Raw genomic sequence first — 22,318 nt, forward strand, 5'->3', positions numbered from 1 at the left:
CTGCCTTGCTCTCTGCTACAGTCAAGAGAGGGGAGGGAAGCGCTGATCTCGTCCCCTTGACTGCAGCAAGCAGCCTGCACCGGTCTTGTAGCCCTGAAGCAACATGCTCCACCTGGGTCCCTTCTGCAGCCAGAGGTAGGGGAGCAGTGGGCTATTTTGAAAGACCCCGCGAGGCACTTTTTGCCCCTGGGCCACAGGTTGGGAACCACTGGTCTAGATATACTTAGTCCTGCCCCAATGCAGGGGGCTGGATTAGATGACCTCTCAAGGTCCCTTCCAGCCCTACATTTCTCTGAGTCTGTTTTGTGATAATAAAAATGACTCTATAAATAATCATTTACTTTTGTTAAGAATACATTGCCATTTACACTAGGAAACAGCTATTTCACACTTGGTTTAGATATAAAGCCTGATCTCTCTAAACTGTAGCTGAAGATATTTTCCCATGTATTTGGTTGTGGTTAAAAGTGTCATCAATGTTTCACAACTTTATTTACCTGCTTTGAAAATATAAAGTAGATTAATAACAACACTGTACTTCTAGAGCATCTGAAGAATTTCAAAGCACTTTATAAATACTGATGAAATTAGTTTGTCAACATGTCTGAGGTGAGTAAATCGTAGAAAATCCATTTAACAAATGAGGGAATACACAGGGTTATTTGTAACTGTCTCAGGGTCAAACAGTTATTCTGTGGCACAGCCAAGTACAGAAACTAGATCCCCTTATTCCTAGTCCCACATCTCAACCACCATATCATGCCCTCAACAGACAGCATCAAGCTAACAGGACTTCAACAAAAAACGGAATTGTCAACTGAATATTTGGGATTTGCTTTTGCCACATTCTCAAGTGAAAACACACATCCACGAGCAATATTCTTTTGACTTCCTAACTCCCATTTCTCCTGAGTGTTCTTGTGCCTCTTCTCAAAAAGGTGCCAGACTCCTCAAAAAGGTTAGTCTCAATTTAAAATCACAAGCTAAACATCTCTTGAGTTTTTGATAGAAGTGGCAACTTGCAAACTCCTAATTTCCAAATATTTTGGTAGCATCCTTTTGGCCCTTCTAGGTTAGAATATTATTACATAAGCCAGATACCTGACTTTCAGAAGTGATAAGCACCACAACTCCAAATGAAGTCAGTGGGAACTCTAGCAGCTCAGCAATCAGACCCCAGATTTTCAGTGGGCCTAAATAGTAAACAGATATCTACGCTCCCCAAAGAGTTAAACTTTTTTTTTTTTTTTTTTTTTTAAAGATTTAAATAATCTGAATATCTGAGCAAAAGCAAATTGTATTTGTAATCATATCTATGATGAAAATATGTTTGCCTCTAAACTCTGTTTTAACCTTTACAAATATTACAGTATGAGTTTATGCACTGAAGCAAGTGTGAAATCCTAAAAGTTTATCATATCCATATGATATGAAACTTGCTTTCAGTTGCAAACTTTCAGAAATACCGTTGAAGTTGCATCTTAGCCTCAGCTTTGACTTACAACACAAATGATTTTTTCTGGACAGATCCTCTTGCTTGCAAATCTGCATAAACATATCAAAATCAAGAGGCATGAGTAAAATCTCCTCTGTTGCATACAAAGGGTGATATCCTAGCCCCACTTAAGTGAAGAAGAGTTTTGCCATTGACTTCAGTGAGGCCAGGATTTTCACCCAAGTTGTCCAATAATTTTAAAATGAATTATATAAATGGAAAGATTACCATTATTTTTCCTGGAAATGTCTTGCAATTCTGGCTGTTGCTGAGGTGGATTTCTTGACAAGTGACTTTCAGGTAGCTTTTTAGATGTCTTCAGAGGACAGAACTCCTGTTCTTTGAGCTCAGTTATATTTTCTGAAGTTTTAAGGTTAGTTTCCTTAGGAAACATACATGTTTGAAGATCCTCCTTCAAATTACATTCTGAAGAAGTACTTTTCATGAGAACTGTGTTTTTCAGTTCACTTTCTTCTTTATCCAGAAAGTTTCCTGGAGGAGTTAAATTCTTCTGCATAATTACATTTATGCCATTTGCATATTTTAGGTTTTCCCAGTTCTTACTAACATCAGTGCAAATGTCCTCTTTTGGTGCTGAGATCTGGTTCTCTACAGTCTGATTCTGCTTTTCCTCAGTAGTTGCAATGGCACTGCCAGTTATTGTGTTTGTTTTTTGTTTACTGTAGTAAACTGAACATTTGTGTTTCTTCTGAGAGTGGCTATAGGTCGCTGGACTTCTCTTTGCAGCATTCTGGCTTCGGCTGGATGAAGTGCTTACAGAAAGGAAGCCTTTTCCTTTGCCTTTATCAGAGGTGCTACAGGAATCCATAAAAGTCTTGCAGCTGCCCCTGGATATGAAATGAACAATTTTTAAGGGTTTTTAAAAATATATGTAAAGCCATAATTGAATTACAATTTTTCAAAAAAGTATGCAATGAGAGGCAGAGAGAAATATTAATGAAACATAAGAACTGTATTTCTACTTTATTTCGGTATAAAACTCAGGAAGGGGCAATTTACCTGACGCTATCTTCTGCCCTAACAGAAACGAGTGCTCACAGCATAAAGATTTCACTTAATAGATATGGGTCTAATTCTCACACAAGTTGCATTCATGGCTCCTATTGACTTCAAAGGCAGCCACAAATGTGTTTCCAAGCAGAGTTATCCCTAGATATGTGCATCTTGCGTGGCTACATAGGGATTTGCATTTTTATTTACATCTAGATTTCAAGAATTGATATGTTCCCTACATAAAGGCTCTGGGCACCATGATATTTAATTAAACCTTACAATTTCACTGTGGTTTAAGCATGAGCTTAAGTGCCGGACCAACTTCAATACATGCTCAAATGCTTGGCTGAATCAGAACCTAGGATCAGAGATTAAGGCTTGATGGCCTATAAAATGCTTTCCATCCTTAACTTCTGAGACTGTTAAATATGTACACATAATTTTCATCACATAGTAACAGTTCGACAGCTGCTATGCAGCATGTTTACATTAGATTATCTAGGTATTACCAACAATACACAAAACTAGTTATTCTGAGTTTTGTTCATCAGTCATCTGAAGAGATTAAAACACCAAATTATGTCAGAATGCAGAAGAAGAAGAATTTTTACTTGTAGGAATCAGAGCTGATTATATCCACATGATTGCTGCTTTGTTGCAACGGAGAACTGGGATTTGGTCTCTGTCTTGATTTCATGAATTCTGATAAAATATACTGTGCCTGTTGGAAGGCTATTAGAATCACACCCAATAGGGACAAACTGCAAAAGAAAACAACAGGTTTCATTACATGAATATCTCTAGACAAATAAAAAAACCAGACTAATTCCACTGTTTTTCAAACTATGTGTTGGTAAATTCATGACGATACCTGATATTAAATTGGAGGAATAGCGTATGGTAAAAGCAAATAAAGTAGAAGTCATAATTTTTACAGTTTTTTTTAAGTTCCTGAAAACAATTATTATTTTCTGACAAAACAACTGAGCTATTAGTTTTAAAACAAACACCAACAAAAATTCAAACCTAAAAAAACAACGTAATTTGCAGACTGAAGCAAAACCGAGGACAGATATATCTCATTTTGCTTAGGTATAGCACGGGTCTCAAAACAATGCAAGTTCTATAGAGCATACTGTACTAAACAATGTATTTTGCATATTTGGGAGGTGCGCATATATTTGCAGGAAGACAGACTGGATGATCTAATTATAGGTTCCCTCACACGCAAACATCTATGATTCTGTGATTATAATAATATTAAATGTTATTAATTATTATTTCTTAGGCACTGATAATGTACTCACGGCTACACAAGATAAAAATATAAAGACAGTCACTCTCCCAAGCAGCTAACAAGGTAAACTACAGACACAGATCAGACAAATCGCAAAGGGGGATCCAGAGGAAAAAAATTTCTCTTTTGACTATTCTCATGCCTTTCTAGAGAGAATGCTAACAAAGTTTACTAGAAATACCAACCATCTTTCTTCAAGGATCAGTGTTGAAGTCATAAAACATTTTTTCTGTGCGATATATTACAGCACAATTAGCTGGGTGAATTATAGGTAATTTTTTGCTTCCTCCTGAAGCAGACAGTATATATACTATTATCAGGGAGGAAAATATCTGGCCTAATGGAAAATGGCTCTATTCCTATATTCTAGTAGCATCTGTTAATCAGGCTTTTTCACTGTAATACTTTTAGTTTTGAATACAATAGTTTATGTATACAATGAATTAATTTGGATTTCCAGGCCACACAATAAGTATGCACTGACATAGTATTAACATGACATTTACATTCAGATCCTATTGATTCTGAAAGATGAGTGAAACGATTAGGATTTAAAGATTTGTATGAAAATGGCACCAGAAATCACTTACATTGAGATGAGTATCTGAGTTACATTATACAATATAAAAGAATGAATAGCGCGTGTGTGCGCACAAGCACACGCACACTATAGAGCCAGAACCTCATGTATTGTAAATTGGTGTAGGCCTACTGACTTCCATCCAGGTAAGCCAATTTACACCCGCTGAGGATCTGAGGCACTAAATGAAATAATGCACATATGCTGAGCTACCTTTCCACCACAGCCTCTTCAATGGTATTTCTTAACATTATCCACATTAAACAAGAGTAAAAAAATAGGGGTTCCTTGTTTGTTTTAAACAATGTCATTAAAATTTATTAAAACCCATCAGAAAAACTTAGGATAGATTATATGTCCATTCAGTTCCCTTTGGGCTGCTCGGGTAGTGGTGACAGAAACCACGCACATCTACTGCTGGGGATTCCCTTGATATGGAGGAGTGCTCAGTGGGATGAAGTGAACCCTGGGCCATAAATGAGGCAGGAAGGAGAAATGGCTAATGCTTACTCTGCTTTAACTATTCCCAGGTGACATAGCCACCTGGCACAACTTGGATGCAACAGAGAACTGCACTTTAGAAGACTTGGATGCAACAGAGACTCCGTCCATAAAATTTATGACTTTACTAATAGCTTAAACATCTTTTATTTGCATCCATGCAAACAATCTATAGTTATCTATTAAAACACTGCAATAGGTGTGTATGGGTCTTTATAAGTAGGATAAGACATGTTCTTTCCCCCAAAAACTTAAAAGTTATAGGGGCTCAATCCTGCAAAGTGCTGAGCATCTTCTATGATCAGTACCTAGCCCTTTGAAGGCTCAGACCCTAATTACATACTACGACATTACAAATTGCTCTAATATAAAGGTGGCAGCTGATGAATCTAACTCAAAGAACTAAAAGTGACTATCAATCTTTGATAGATTGATTTTATTTTCTTTTGAATTTGGGTGAGGAGTGCACGGCACGAGAAGTAAGTATATTACCTAACAAAGAGAACTGTGAGCCTCCAGAAAGACTCTTCCCAGCTAGGCCCTGGAACAACATCTGCACACAAGGGTAACAAATGGTGAGGAAGGGTCACGTTGAGTGTGAAGTGGAACTCTACATCAGCAGCAGTCACCAAAGTAAGCTCACGGATTACCCACGAAGAAGTAAAATCAGGAGTAAACCTGTCAGGAAAATAAATGAGGCCAGTGTTATTTTTCTTGAGTGAGATTTAGTTTTATTAAGATGTCATTGATTTAAAAATACTAAACAAAGACGAGTGACAGCTGCTTGCTTCAAGATTGCCTCCTGCTGACTAGTTTATGTAGTGATGTTAACATCTGCCTTAGAGAAGCACTTGCTTGCCTGCTTCACAACTGTAATTACGTTGGCATTGTCTATGTGATACACTGTAAGGTACTATGCAATTTTGATGTTTCTGCCTTGAAAAGGAGAATGGATAATCAACAAATGCTAAATGAAATTCTTTTAGTGATAAAATGCACAGACCTTTTCAAACAGTTGAGAATGCACTATATTTGCTGTATGAAGAACACAATTACTGCATTACAATCAGACCCATTTCCTTGTGTTTAAAATCGTGAGTTATACTTGCATGGACATCAGAAAAAAAACTTCAAATATGTAGTGATAGAAGCATCTGACTAGCTGGTACTAATGACTGTGACAGCCATAACAAATCAGCAAACAAATGAACAAATAATGAGGGGAAAAAAAGAACAAAGTATGTTGCTCATTTGTCCTGACAACAGTTCAACTTCAATATATTAATACTTAATAATGTAGTAATAAAAATACCACTGTACGCTTTGTAAAAATAATCAAATCTTACTAATATGAGACCTCATTGTAGTACCCTACTTTAATATTAACTGAAAAGAGGAGAGATTTATATGTTTATTCAAAACAGACTGAGCTTCTTGTGTGGAATGAGGCAGATTCTCCTGCAATTTCAAATTCATACATAAATTAAACTAATTTCTTGTTTAACAATCAATGCTTACACAATGCTGATCTCCCGAGAAGAGTTCTGAGCCAGGAAAAATTCCTGACAATCTAACACTTCAAACCCATATCCCTGGCAACTGTAGCCATTAATCTTCATAGATGATACAGTTATAGGAAGAGGTCCAATATTCTCCACTTTGAAATTCTTTGTGATAGATAAAATTTGCTTGCTGTCTTTCAGTTCTAAAGGAAACAAAATTAGCATTTAGTAACTACAGAGCACTTTTAATATTATTATTATTTTAGAAATTACTGCTTATAGTTCAACTTTAAAAAAAAACAAAAGTCCCAAAAGGAAGAGTTAGATTTTTCATTTGATAAATTGCATTTTGCAGTAACATACTACAGAATTTGTCAGATCATCAGCCTTGTGTTATGACAAAACAGAACCGATATCTCTTTTATTACTGGGCTATCCAGAGTTTTACTTTGACAAATTCTATTTCATTAAATGTTGTAGCTGTTTTCATGATAGGAAAAGAATGAACAAAAACTAAATTAATTTCTATGCTGCTCCATATTCTTTTTACGAATACCAAAATGCAATATTATCCAAAATTGTTTTCACTCAACACATGTAGTTTTCATTACCAGTATGTCTCCTGTCTGAACGAATACATATGGAGTTGATTTCTGAATACAGGACGGTGGGGGGGGCATGCTTTATGGAAACGCTTTTTAAAGATGATTCCTTGAACATCTGGGGTTTTTTGTGGATGCCAATATATGAAATTTACAGAATCTATTTCAAGCATCACAGCTGATCAAGGTTATCATTTTTTCCTCTTTATGCTATTTCTGTATAACACCAGCATCACTACAGAGTCACTTAAACTATTGGAGTGATCAGTAGCGACCAGATCAGGGACCTGATTTTTTGTTACTCACGTCGTCTGCAGTCCATGAGTGTAGCTTCTGGCACCTTAAATCTAAGTGACCCTCCTGCACCTGGCAGTCTTCCACCTACTTTTAATAATTCTCTGGCTCCAAAGCCTTCTACATTGACCACATCCAGAACAGTCAAGTTATTTCTGTCATAACATGAAAACCACACAATCAACTTTTGATACAGAAAAGATAACTCGGCAAAACCATCCCACTCATACCAGCATCTTGGTGCTTGGTGCCCATCCATCAATTCGCAGCTCCCACCTCAGCAGCTGCAGAGGTTGTGCAGCAGCAGAATCAGTGTGCACATCATGGATCAAATTCACCCCCATACAGCAGGTCAGTACACGGCCACTGTTTCTGAGCAGAGCCAAGTTCCATGGAGACCTTCCATGGAGCAGTGTGCAGGGAGCAGCAGGGGGCCAGAAGGTCTGCCACCGGAGGGCAGCAGCCTGAGCTGGTGAGGGATGGGAAAAATTCCTCCCTCCCCAGCACTCTCTTCTCCAGTGATCCCAGTACACACCCTGCTCTGGGACCCTGGATTTGGTCCCAATTTAACTGATCACATGACATTAATTGGATTCCTAACATTAAGGAGTTAGATGAAAAAAAAAATCACACTTTAGCGGTAAGAGCCAAATTAATAAATCTCTTCTTCTATGTACCCAGGAACGAAACTGATGGGAAATCTAGGGTATTATTCCCTACTACTGGAACTGTAAGTTTGTGTGTGTTTTTGAATATGCTTATTACATACAAAATAATCACTTCAATTAGAACTCTATTTATTAAAATGCTCACTTAAATAGGCACAAGTGCAAAGTGCAGATCAGATTTGGAAAATACTTTGAAGTGAAATGGAGGTATTTAAAATGGAAGTGTGGTGTATTTGTCTCTGCTGTAATATTTGGAAAAATTATTTTCCTTATGCTCTGATTGCTTATTGCTTACAAAACTAGGTTCAATTAAAAAGCTGGCCTACCTGATTAATATAAGGGAGGATACCCTTTCGTAGTCAACTGGTGTAAACACTACGCCAACCCTTCGGGTTTCCAATGGTTGCAAATGTAACTGAAGCACCTCAGAATTGAATTTCATGCTAGTAAGATCCTTCTGTTGTGCATCCTGTTAAACAAATATAAGTTATTTATTTATTTGGCATAACATATTAAAACATTCATCCCAATAAAGCAGACATTACATCACCGCTCAGCACTGTGTAAAAACATCTCTGGGTAAGGAGCAATTACTGCCATTATTTTCAACCTGACAGCATAAAACCATCAGATAAAGCTGTTTATTTGATCAAAAATTCAGCATTTATTTTATTATAAGGAATGTATTACTTTTTTTTTAATCAGATTTTACTGGCTAAGATGGAAACATATTTATTTTTATACAGTGGCTTTCAAATTAAAGGAATCCCAAACCACTTTACAAAGCAGGCAGAGTGATAGTGCACTGACTATAGGAAAAGGTGGCAACCCTTTTCTACACGGCATTGAACATTAAAAAATAGATTTATGGATGGAGGGACTGTTGGCAATTAGTATGATCATTTGAGCCACTGGAAACAAACCACAGAGAACTCCTTAACATTGTAATTGAAGAACAGCACCAAAACAGTACAGTAAAGCTGGAAATATTATCAAAATTGTTTTGGGTATTTTTTTTTTGGTAGGATCATTTATTCTTTTTCACTATTTAAACAAAACAAAACACGCCCTAAAAAAAGCTTTCCATCCCAAAACTGGGCCTCTCCTCCTCTGAGGAAGAGAAAAACGTTTAGCCACCTATAGAATCTAAAGGTCCATAAACAATGGTAAGGAAATGGGCTTTTAGTTTAAAGATCGCACCTGGCCAATCTTATTTTTTTGGTTCAAAGTGTTTTTATATCTTATTGCAATATTTTATAAACCAAAAGATAAAATTCAAGCCACAAGACATACAATTAATAGCAAACATTTATTAGAAGCAAAACATACAAAAAATATAAATTTGCAAACATAGCCTATAACTCTAGGCATGCAACTGTGTGAATATACCCAGGTATGATTATAACAACTGGTTAAATAAACACAGTAATCAGGTACATAATGACACATTTAAAATTGTGTGCACACAGTTAATGACTTGGGAAAGGACAAGTTAAAATCTGCCCCATTGTCTTATAGAGATGCTGGGGAAAATAATCTGGTGTGTGGCAGGCAAATAGGTCATACTTCTGGCCTTAAAATCTCTGGGTGAAACCCTGGCCCTATTGAAGTCAATGTGAGTTTTACTATTGACGTCAGTGTGGCCAGGATTTCATGCTAAGGATCTATATGGAATTTTAATATTATAAATGCACTGTTACATCTGTGTTTTATTTTTCAGAAATTGCTTAATGACTAGGATATGAAAAATGCTCCCTCTACCTTTTCAAAAATTACTTCTGAAGTAAATGAAGAAAATCAAATCCTAAGTACAAGCAAAAACTTAGAGAAGTTAAATGATTTTTCTAAGGTGCCTCAGCAAGCTGGGGGCCTAACTGAGATGAAGAACCAGAAATCCAGATTTCCAGTCCCCTGTTCTCACTACTAGACCAATTCAGTTTTCTTTTTTTTATAAAATTATCAGCCAGCTTGATAAGGCAGAACCCCACAAGTACTATACTGCATGATCAACATTAAGACTAAACACAAATTCTAGTATAGGATTTAAACCCAGGGCCTTTTTGAATGCACAAAACTTCCAATTTAAGAAGAAAAAAACCTGAATAGCAAACTGAAAAGAGATAAAACATCAACCACAGAGTCTAATTCAAGATAAAAAAAAAAAAACATGATAAATTACTCTAAGCAGTACTCAGCAGCAATTTAAATATAATGGAGCTAGGAATATATACTTATTTTTCTAACTTGTCAGTTATTTTTTCTGTTGAAATTAGATATCTTACCCTGTGTGCACCCTCCTCTGTGAGCTTAAATTCAGTAGTTGTGAAATTAATAGTTTGCACATTTATGCCAAACCTAAATAAACCAAAACAAGAATGTAAGCATTTAAAACCCAGTTTGTCAAAACAGCACTGTATACATTTTGGAGAAATTACAGTACTGTTATATGTTGGCACTTATTGTTAAGGCAAAAGTACTTCTACAATTTCATTTTGGCAGATGTGGAATATTATGGAAACAAAGAGATCTGAATATTAACGGGACTATATTACCACTAAATTTTATGGATGTGCTGCTCACTTGGAGAATAAAGGGTGATGTTTAGACACTGTCATATTTCTCTCCTCCAATGTTATAATAGAAGATTATACAGGAATCAACAACTGAAATTCCTAAGCAAGATGTAAACACAAAAGCAGAATGCCCTTGGCTGCCCAAATAATCTTTGGGAAACAATTCGTATCAGAGCTCAGTGTGTAATTCAGAATGAATAATTTATTCAATAAATGTTGTCCCTCTTTCTGTTCATGAATTGCCCAAGAACAGGTTGTGGTTTTCTCTAACTATTTATAATTTGCAAAAATTTCTTGCAACTGAATTTTGGTCTATCTGTGAGCAACTCAGTTGCAAGTATTTGGTATTTGTCACTAGGGCTGTTTGGAAAGGACGCATAAGTTACCAAACAGATTTTTGTTCAATGAGGATAAATATTGCTCTTAGAAGTAGGCTTTTGGTGTTGAATATTCATGAACTCAAATGAATTCAAAACTCACTTTCAATGCAATTTTCTGCAATATTTGCTTAAAATAAATCACGGCAGTGAACATTACTTCCAGCACTTACTAGAAAATTTGTAGAAAGCAAATACAAAAGGGTGCAAATGCAAAGTACATTTGTTTAAAAATTGGCATTAATATTTGTGGACATTCTTTTGTAGTATTCAAACAAATATAGTTATTTGTTTGAGTACATTTAAAGGAATTATGGAATTGAAGAAGCAGTTACGTAAGGTACTTAAATAGGCACCCAGCTTTAAACAGCTGAGTAATCCTAATGATTATAAGAATGTGCGTGAGTAGTCCCATTGACTTAAAGTCGTTCCCTTCTCCCATTGCTTGCCCCTCTCTTCATACAGATGCAGTTTATAATGGCAAAAGGACTCTTATGTCATTCGGGGAGTTGGCTTAACTATACTGACAAAATAACTCCTTTTGCTGATATATGCGATATCTCCATTTGGGGACTTTGCCTAAAGAGTTATAGTAGCAAACCCGTAGAAGTGTAGACTAACCCGGAGAGTCTTTCTGTGCAGAGCAGCTCCCATAACCCTCCTGCTCCTCTGACTGTCCCTAAACTCTCCCTCATTGAATTCAGACTCCCCTTTATTTCTCCCAGCAGGCCTAATTCTGAGTCACATGCCCCTATCACAGGATCTCTGGATGCATTACTTTCACCTGGGAGGTGAGGCCATATCCCATCCCCCAGAAAAGACTAGCTCAGCCCGTGACAGGCATGTTGCTTGTTGAATCCATGCCTTTAGGTTTATCTCATCATAGCTATATGCTATATGATTGTCTTTGTGAATACAACCAACGTACATTGGACATGATGATTATACATCATCAAAAATGGGATTTAAGAGTGAGGGAAAACATGCCTCCAGGTAACTTATGATATTTTTTAAAAGTTAGAAAAAGTGTTGAGTAACAATGCTAAGGGATAGAAATAGATCATTAAGAAGGAACAACAGTATTCTGAGATAAAGTTATATTCATTACCATTTGCTGAGCAGACTCAATGAAGCTTGGGGATCAGGATAGTAAGACAGAGGCAGAAGTTGTAGCATAACTGGGAAGGATGAGGGGTTTCTTAGCATAAAATATTTTACCTAAACAGTTTGGGGAAAAATAAATTAATACTTGTCTGCTAGAATTCTAACACAAAATAAAAAAATTCAGCATTGGTAATATTGGCCTCATTTTCAAAGGAGTCTCACTCTGACCTCTGTTTTTGCACATTAGAATTTTACATGCACAAAAGTGCATGCAAAAGCTGGGCATGTGTGCAGAATGTTTCCATATGCAAAAACCAAATGATAGGGCATGAAGCACTTCACATGCAAAAACAGAGGCTATGTTTTCAAGATATATTCCTTGTATTTGGATTTCGATTTAGTATCAGGTTACACTGATACACAGGAATAAAGTTTTCCCAAAGAAACAGGTAAAGCAGCGGTTCTCAACCTTTTTTTCCCCCGAGTACCACTTTCGGCAGCGGCGGACTTTCGGCGGTGGCAGGGTTACATGGGGGGAACAATGACCTCCGCCAAAACCCCGCCACCGTTTGCCCCTTTTCAGGGGCAGGGTTTCGCGGGGGTGGGTGGATGGGGGAGGGACGACTTTCGGCAGCAGATTCGGCGGCACGGTATGGCTCGCGTACCACCCAGCCTTCTTCGAAGTACCACCGGTGGTACGCGTACCACCAGTTGAGAACCGCTGAGGTAAAGTGTGTAAAACACTATTCTTTCTCACTTAGAAATATGAATGTTGGAAGACTAGCTAGCTCATTCTTTTGACTGATAATTCAATGGACATAATCTAACTATTAAGTTAATAAATAATATTTGCATATGAAGCCTTTCATCTCCATATGACAGGTTCTAACCAAGGCCAGGTTAGTAGTAATCAAAAGCTGGCTGATGAGAACTGAGTTGCTGGAGCCAGTTTTGTTCCAGGAAGACATGATACCCGACAGTCCTAATCTGGGATCTTTCACAATCATAATATTCACTCTTAAAAGATGTATATATGGTGTGATAAAGATTAACATGGAATCATAAGCACCACTAACAGTAAAGTGAATCACAGTCAGGAGCAGCCCTAGTAAGTTTTGCAGACTAGGGCAGAAAATGTTTTCAGGCCCCGAGCAGTCAAACTAAAAAACAAACAACCAGCTAACCAGAAAGAACCCCCTCCCCCTCCCCAAAAAAAAAAAACAAAACGAGTGGCACAGCAGTTCAGCACCCCCTGAAAGCTAGTGCCCAGGGTGACTGTCCTGCTCGCCAGCCCCTAGAACCGGCCCTGATCATGGTATATCCAAACATACTGTCCCATGTTATTCGTTAGTTTTATAAGAAGTATAATTTACTCTAGCTGATGAAAGCTTTAACAACAATAAACATTTCAGAAGGTGAGATCTACAGTAAATTGTTTTTATCCTCAATTTATGTTAAGTATGAAACTAGATATGTCAACAATTTAAACTGTCCTGGAGCCAATCAGATTATGAGAAACTGGCATCTTGAGCTGTACTGGAATAGAGTTTTTCAAAACCAGTGTGAAAACAATATAAAAACACTGTGTATTAATAATGTTTAACTGGAGTCTTAAGAATTTAAACTAGCTAAAAATATACAAACTCAAATGAAGCTTGAAAATAGTTGGTATTACCATACTATTCTTAAGTGCAGTTGCACTGAAGTTTAATGTGAGGCCAGGCTCTGTAATCAAACGTGGCAAAAAGAAAGCAAATGATTCCTCTTCAGGCTTCTTCTGGTGAGAAATGTGAGTCATTCTCAAAAGATTCCTCCTGTTTAATTGGCGACAACAGAAAGCTTTGTTACAACGAAAATAAACTGATTTTAGTCTCTTTGATATGAATTTTCCAGGAGCTCTTCATTAAAGACAGATAACCTCTTCTTGGAAAAGTCTTTAACAAAGTAATGTCCATAGGACTGTGACCCTGCATTAACTATCAATTTAATCTTACATTTGTCCCTTCTGCTTTTCCTACCTGTGACATGACGCCTCTCTGCTTATATAGCTCCATTTTCTCAGGCTGGAAAGGGGCTGATGTCAATGCTTCACCAGCTTAACAAAGGCTGCTCATGCACAGGCACACACTTTTCCCTTTCCCATGTCCCCAATATGTCGCATCCATTAGGCAAGGGAATAAAGAGCTTAAAACCTATTGAAAACCCCTGACCCTGAAAGGACTACTATTCAACCTGTTGATAGAGAGGATTTGTGCAGCTACCATAATTGATTCTGTAAAACACGTTCTGTCCTTTCTCAGAGTGAACTAGCAGTGGTGAGGTAACTGCAGTCAAAATGGTACTTAACATTCAACGTTCAGGTGTTTACAACAATTATTGACACTGAGTTACAATGAGAGCTGAGCTGTTGACAATGAGTTAAAATGAGAGTTGAGGTGCTTAGCTGCTCTGAAACTCAGGACACCTGATGAGCTGCCTAACTTTAGGCATCAAAGTCCAAAAGTTTTTGTGCTTATTTTCAAGTATACTATTATAGCACAACAAGATTTGTTTCTTATAATACAGTAATAATTCAGTACTAGCTGCTGGAATTAAGAACAAGAGCAGTTTTTGTACAAACCTGGAGGCTTCTCCATGTTTTATTTTCTGCCATCTTTCATAAAGTTCGCTTGCAAGCTCAGAATCCACATTCCACATAGAATTGTCCAGAGACAAACTCCTTTTCCAAAGCAGATTTGCTAAAATGATAATAGATTTCCCATATTTTACTAAAAAGAATTTACTACCTCTATCACTCTGTCCCATAACTTAAAGAACTGATATCAATTTAAAAAAAAAGTAATTCTTAAAAAAAAAAAAATAGTACATGTGTGTATAAATTGGATATTTGTTCAACTAATTGTGCATGCTTTTGTACACTGAAGTAGGCCTTTTTTGTTGCATATTGCATTTGGCATTTAAGGGCCATATTCCATCACAGATTTTTAAGCAGAACTCTTAACTGATGTCAGTGGGATATAGATATCATAGTACAATATACCTAAAATGGTGAAAAATTATTATACTTTATAGCACCCACTAGCAGCAAATAATCATTTCCATTTTAGCTCCCCTTTTCCAATTGCTGATAATTTTCTCAAAAAATTCCATTAAAGACAAAAATATATTTTGAAAATTAGAACCAAACTGGTTCAAGCATTTTCAAGTTCTCTGAGCAGGAATTAGAAATCTGGAATATTGTGTTTGCTACATATTACTAAAATCTATTCAGAGGAGAAACATTTTAAGAAAACAGGATATTTTTAAATGCCATAATACAGTTACTTGTACTAACAATTTATACATTTGTACTACAAATCCAGCTACAAGTACTAATTTTTCTAGCTACTTTTTCTACATTACCAAACTGCTAATAAAGGCCTAAAAATAAAATAAACCAACCTGTATCAGACTTTCCCAAGTAACAGTGTATATCACAATGTGCTACAGCTTCAAAATGAAGATCCCCCTGCTGAAAAACAATGCTTGAATAACTGACAAATCAACACTATAAATAAAAAAAACTAGACACATTTAATCAGTGAACATTATTAACTTTAATCAATCAAATTTATTCAAGAACAGTAAGCCTGAAGCATTACAGCCCTTATTTTGGATGAACGATAGGCTACTTCTTAATTCTGCATGAATAAAGGCTGGATTGAGCTCCCTCTGAAAATTTGGCCCAATAGATCCTTCCCATCTCTTATTCTATGATTTAGTATTCCAAAAAGTCTAATATCTATGAATAGAGATTACTAGGCTCTAGAAACAGTAAGATCTGAGAAAAAGAATCTTAATTATGCTCCTTTGTGCATACGCATTATGATACAATCTTTAATTACATGATCATATACTCTTTTTCTACTGGGCCCCTACTTCATTCAGTGCATAGGATGGATGTACTAAAGGAAAGCATTAAAGTGGAAGGTACAACTGTAAATCTGTCATCTCCTCCCTTTTGAGAGCTTGACTTTGCAAGCTAAATAACGTTAACATAGTTTTTTGTATATAATAGACATACAAATCAGCTGAACACAATACCTTGGACAGAGTTGAATAAATCCGTAGAGGTATCGCAAACATCACTCCTACATTTGTGGCCAAAAATACATTGGAAAATACATTTATTACAGTGTCTTTGACACTGAGCTTCAAAGAAAATACATTCCAACAGCCTGGAGGTAGACTCAAAGGTTCAGTGAAGTTCAAAATCTAGAAGGAAACAATCAAAACAGGTTGATTACAAATTGTTTTTGTCAAAACTGCAAAAATTATTTAAATGTACTTTTAGATAAGAATTATATACTTCTAAGGTGATATTTGCTCCTAATTGTTCTGCTTCTACTATCAAGAAATACTTAACTCCTGTATATACATACGAAAAAATATTGGTCATGAGGGTAAACTATCAGGACACTGTAAAGTACTTTTTTATATACAACTGAATTTGATTTTTAAGAGCTTTAGGCACATGCATTTGTACACCTCATTCATCTTTGCAACTATTGGGATTGCACATATGAATCTAGGATTTGATTGTGCAAATGGCCGATTTGATGCCTTGTTCATCACCAAAGCATGTGCACACCAGCTTTGTTTGTTCCAATGAAGCAACTCCATGAAAAATGTTGCCTAAACTTCTAAAAATAAGGCCTCTCTTTTGTAAAATATTTAATAACTTCGCACAAAGCTCATCCACTCACCAAAAGATTTCCAATGTAGCCTACAACGAGAGATTTATTCCTAATGTGAACCAACAGCACATGCAGTAATTCTGAGAACATGACAGACTGTAATTTCTGAAAATTCTGTAATTTAATTCACTTGTGCAGCTTCCACTGCAGCCAGAATTTGCTCTAACACATTACAACAACCAGCACACCACATAGTGCATATTGAGAGCTTAGCCTTCTGGGGCCTGACAGGACAAGGTGCTGGGCGCCTAAACACCCACGGAATTCAGTATGAATTGAGGACACTCAGCTCCTCAAAGAATCTGCTCAGCCCCTTGAAGGACTGAACCCTTTCAAATTAAGGAAAAGACATTATAGGATTCTAAAATAAAACTTACCTTTAAAATGTTCTTAGTCTCTTTGGCTACAAAGACATCATTTAGTTCAATGCTAAAGTCAAAATTGTTTGTAAACCATATAGACCAAAATCCTGAAGTATTGTGATGTGGCTCTATGTGAAATAATACTGCAGAAGGGTCAATGCCAAAATACCTGTAGAGAACACAGATTAAAAATGCAAGGGTCCTTGAACATGCAAAGCAATTTACATAAACAGACAAAATAATCACTGTTGGGCAACAAGCGTTTTTAAGGACTATGGAGGAAGAATAAATGATGTTATTAAAAATACAGTTAAAATTGGAAGACAAAGTATAACTATAAGAGGGATGGATAGCTAGTCATATTATTTTTGCTACATTAGAGTACAACGCTGCTTAGCGCTTTCGCTGATATAATGTGGTAGCTGTGATGACACCACTGAGTCAAGACTAGAAAAAATGTTCAATTTCCAGTTTTCCATTACAATACTGTTCCTATGAAGTAGAAAAAAAGAGACATGTAAATTTGTCTCAGATTCTAAATAAGGCCTATTTCTTTTTTATTGAATCTTGAAAGTTTATCTGTATGAAATACAAAACTATTATATGAAATGCCACAGGGTTTTATTTTGATGAAAGACTCAGCCGGGGAGGGATGGATTCCAGCCCCTGCCATCCGCTTGGGAGAGCTCAGAAATCTGATCAGAGCCGGTGCTGTTGCCACGGACGTAGATGAGAATGAAAACTGAGCTCTCTGAAAGGGGAAGAACCAGGGAGCTCAGGACAATCTCCGCAGCAGGTCAACGGCACAGGAGGGGGCTGTAGCAATACGCAACAGCCTGTGTACTGGTACTTAGCACCATTAAGTTAGTTTGCTTTGACTCCAGAGCATATATTTGAGCACACTGTACAGTTTTCTTACAATCTATCGAATGTTTAAAAAATCCCATCATCAACCTACCCTTCCACCAGAGGATGGGACAGACATGCTTTTAGTGTTGTAGTGCCTCCTAACGGATTCATCTTCACATCACTAGCATAATGGCTTTCATTGTCACATGATACAGCTGCATAAAGGAAAAGTACACATATATATTTGAATAAAATCTGTGTAAAAATAATGCTTGTCATGTGAGGATTTCCAAGAGTATTATAAAGGAAAAATTTTTATCAACAGCTCCATTTTACAGAGGAGGGAATCAAGGGACATGAACATTAACGTTCTGATTTTCAGATGTGCTGAATATTGATTTAAATGTGATTTACAAGAGCTCAGTGCTTCAGAAAATCAGGCCATATAAGTGACTTCTCCAAGAGCAAACAGAGTCAGTGGCAGAGCTCAAGTCTCCTGACCCCCAGTTCACTACCCTAGTTACTGAACCAAGCTGCTATCCTCAATAAATAAAAGTACGCCTGGGAAAATAAAAAACTCACTCTACTCCCTTTGCTGCCTTCTTTGATTTCTCTTTCTTAGGAAGATGAGTCCCACACTCATTATGAAATTCTTTCAGAAAATATGTTTTGTCATACCCGTCCCCAGTCCCAAAACAAACAAAACAAAACAAAAAACACAAGCTTTTATAAGAAGCAGAAGAAAGGATTTGGAAGCAGTGATGAGGAGGATGAAAGCAGAACAAAAATGTGCAGGGAACAACGGAGTACATAAGTGACAGTGATTCGAGCTGGGGAAACTAAATAAGGATTTCAGTAGATCATCAACATGGTCTAGTGGGAAGAGCATATGACTGACTGGAACCAGCAGCTTCTAAATGTTAACCCTAGCTCTTCCACAAACATGCTTTGTTGACTCAGACAAGTCTCTTAAACCATCCTTGACAAAAACTGCCAGAAAAATTTGACACCCAAGCACAAAAGTCTATTGTTAAGTAAGTAGACTTGAAATAAAATAATCATTCAAATGATAAAAGGGAACCTAGAAGTACATTCAATAAATGCATTTATTTTCAAATCAGCTGACAATCTGTATCAGTCACTCTCCTTTCCTGTTAATATGGCCCTTACTGAATCTAAGATCAGATGCATGCATGCGTAACAGAATGAGAATTTGTATATGAAACAAGATGAAAACAAAATAAGTATTAAGTATTCTTCCTCCTCCTAGCCCACTATGTTGTAAAAGAACAAAATTGCACAGACACAGAGGTCCTGATCCTTTCCAGAATACCTATCTCTATGGTGCTGATAAAAAGTAAATAGTACCTCATGTAACCATATTATATACACAAAACATACATACTGTACCTTTACAAACAATGGAAGCAACTTTTGTAAAATTTGTGGTTGAAGAAGGAAGTAGTATTGGCTCAAACTGCATTGATGATGTATCTTTTTGTGAGAAACGCTGTATGTCCTGCATTAAAATGATACATTACTAATCCCTGTAGCACTATTACCATTACGAATATAATTTTAGTATTAGTTTAGTTCATCTTCAGGACAAACTTAGATAGAAAGAACAGTAGTTTATCATATGTACTAAATAGTTCTGTGGCTTTTATTCAGGTTAATGGTACATTAAATCATTATCTGATCTGTAGCTTACAATCTACAAATTGTGTTGGACATATATATGAACTTAAATGTGTTAAATGCTTCTTAAAACAAAGAAGTGTGCTACTTTGGTGACAGCAAAAAAGTAGACAAGCAAGTTAATATCCTAATTAAATTCAATACCTCAGAATATGATTGCATGAAAAATGTAATTACCTGTATACGTAAAACGCTGTTCCCTGAATGCAATACATACATATTTACTGTGGAATCATCTGTCCAAAATAAATGAACATCCAGATAAGTACCAAAGATCAAAATACTACTGCTCTGATTAATATGAGAAACAATATCTAACATATTTAAATGAAAATCAAGAGACAGAATAATTCTATGTGAAAATATGTCTCTTGTAAAAATTAAAAGTTAAACATAAATCGGGCCCGACTCTCCTCTCACACCATTTTAAACTGGTGTAAATCCACCATGCTAGATTTTTGGCTCTAATTCTGGTGGCACAAATCAGATGGAAAGCTGGCATTATTACCAGCTCCTAAATCCCCAAATGGCACACAGCCCTATTCACAGAGCCAGCACAGTCTCTCTTTTTCCAAGCCATGGTATAATGTAGTTCATAGATACAGGTTTTGCTAAGTACAATAGGGGTATAAGTTAAGACAGAACATTTACAAGGTCTGTAAAACAATATCTTAGGTAAATAAAGCATAAACCCAAAAGCCTCAGCATATGCAATTAACCAGAAGTAACCCTAGATTAGAAGATATCACAAGACAGAATGCTATAATAATTAAACTGCTGACAAGTGACCACAAGATGCCAGTTTATACCAGCCTGGGATATTTTAAGTTAGGTAGAACAGCAGAGGTCTGACCACAAGAGTACCATGGTAAATAACAAGCTTGAGATAAACAGGCTAGTAAACTCTGGGAGAAGGGCACCCCAACATTAGTAGGGTGAGGAAATACAAATAAGGAAAAGGGGAGAAACACCAACAGAATATGCATTAGGCATAGGGGCATCACTGTGGCATGTTTTTTCCTCTTCTACCAGAAAGTACAATTGGCAGAAAAGTATATTTTTGTTCTAATGACAAAAAAACTAGGCAATTATAAAGATGATGGTATGCTATAAATAATTAAAAATCAGCATAACACATTATAAAAGTTGCATCCTGGCCTGAGTGGGAGATGTAACTCTTGGGAGACGCCAGGATGGTGACTGCTGGCGGCAATGATGAGAACAATAAACACTTTGGGTCCTTTTGCAAGGGATGGTGTGAGTAGATGGATGCTCAGCCACACATTCTGTATTATCTCTATTCCCCTTGCAGGGCTGGAATGTTTGTAACTTTTCTCACTGTGTTATTAAAATTATTACAAGCTCAGCAGGTTTTTCCTATGCGCAAGCCTTGCAACCGTGCACATCAGAGTTCCCAACTGAACACTCGTTTTAATAAATAGTGGACACAACCTTGCGACAAGAGCCTTACAAATCTCAGAGTGCTAACCGGGAATTTTTAAATCATCGATATAATTAATAGACAATCAATGGACCATGAAACAATAGAAGCGTGAGTGAGGGGAAGGGGTGGGGCTAAAACTGCACTAAGTTACTCTAGGGACCAAAGTGATCCCAAAATCAGGGAATCACATGTGCTATAAAGCCTCTTTTGCACACACACAGATGCACATACACCCCAAATTTGCTGGACACGGAACAGATGATCTGGCTCATTGACTTCAACAGTTACTCTTGATTCACACTGGTGAAGTGAGAAGAGACTCAGAGTCAAAGTCTCTCTTACTTAAGCACAAAGGTAAAGAAAACAAACATGCATTACTGTCTGAAGCTGTAAAGTTGCCCTCAGTATCAACAAGGCAAAAGATCTCTAACTTCCCACAGCCAGCATCAGAAAAGGGTTATGACAGGCCTTTACCCTAGTCTATAGGGATTTCTGATTTACATTATAATGAGGAAGTATGTAGCTTTTAAAATATTATTATACTACCTGAGTCATTAAAAAGGATGTTACAGCCATACCCCTGGACATGACAGATGTGAACATTTATCCACAAGTGAAAGAATAAGCGTGCTTCCACAACTCAATACAAAAAAAACCACTGCTATCTTAGATGTGAGGGAAAACAGATTTACTGTGGACATATCAGCTCCATCATCAAATGTAAATATCATTCCACTCAATTACAGACCTTTCCAAACACACAGCAGGCTCTTGAAAAATGACAAATGTGTTTTGCATCCAGGCCTTGAAAAGTGTTCTCAAAAAGGAGAAAGGTCATCAAGACTTTTTTATTAGAGGTAAATTCCATGTGGTAAAAATTATAATTGAATAATTTATCTATTTTTCACAAGTTGTTTTTTCCTCTTCTATGCAATTATAGTGATGGTGCTCTATAAATAATTAAAAACCAAGGATATCTCATCCCTAGGATTTGGAGAGTAATTATCTATTTACCCAACAAATGTATGATGAAAAGAATTTAAAGAGATGGTATTTCTAACTTCCAAAAAGAATGGTATAAAGATCTTTGTATTATATTATTACAGTAGTTTCCACAATGCCTGTTCTTTCTAAATCCTGATTTCTTTGCAGGTCTAGTTCTGTTAATCTAACTTCCTGGAAATTAGAATACTATAAATTAATCAGTTGCACTTTTGCTGAA

General features: G+C 36.6%; 1 protein-coding gene across 2 annotated transcripts in view; it reads right to left on the reverse strand.

The window, feature by feature from the left end:
* The window catches only part of TMEM131L (transmembrane 131 like), a 116,749-nt gene that overhangs the window by 23,128 nt on the left and 71,303 nt on the right, over positions 1–22,318 (reverse strand). For both annotated transcript variants that reach the window (XM_067551868.1, XM_067551869.1), the window contains 16 exons: positions 19,830–19,888; positions 19,365–19,473; positions 18,064–18,169; positions 17,121–17,274; positions 16,091–16,261; positions 15,449–15,518; positions 14,628–14,745; positions 13,683–13,821; positions 12,012–12,121; positions 10,236–10,308; positions 8,280–8,422; positions 7,298–7,440; positions 6,406–6,592; positions 5,380–5,565; positions 3,121–3,270; positions 1,724–2,343 (listed from right to left, as the gene is read on the reverse strand). In XM_067551868.1, coding sequence (XP_067407969.1) covers positions 1,724–2,343; positions 3,121–3,270; positions 5,380–5,565; positions 6,406–6,592; positions 7,298–7,440; positions 8,280–8,422; positions 10,236–10,308; positions 12,012–12,121; positions 13,683–13,821; positions 14,628–14,745; positions 15,449–15,518; positions 16,091–16,261; positions 17,121–17,274; positions 18,064–18,169; positions 19,365–19,473; positions 19,830–19,888 — 2,538 coding nt within the window. The remainder of the gene's footprint in view (positions 1–1,723; positions 2,344–3,120; positions 3,271–5,379; positions 5,566–6,405; positions 6,593–7,297; positions 7,441–8,279; positions 8,423–10,235; positions 10,309–12,011; positions 12,122–13,682; positions 13,822–14,627; positions 14,746–15,448; positions 15,519–16,090; positions 16,262–17,120; positions 17,275–18,063; positions 18,170–19,364; positions 19,474–19,829; positions 19,889–22,318) is intronic.

Source organism: Emydura macquarii, unplaced genomic scaffold (assembly GCF_026122565.2).
Source record: "Emydura macquarii macquarii isolate MOO-44397 ecotype Brisbane River unplaced genomic scaffold, CSIRO-AGI_Emac_v2 contig_1363, whole genome shotgun sequence".
Taxonomy (NCBI): Eukaryota; Metazoa; Chordata; order Testudines; family Chelidae; genus Emydura; species Emydura macquarii.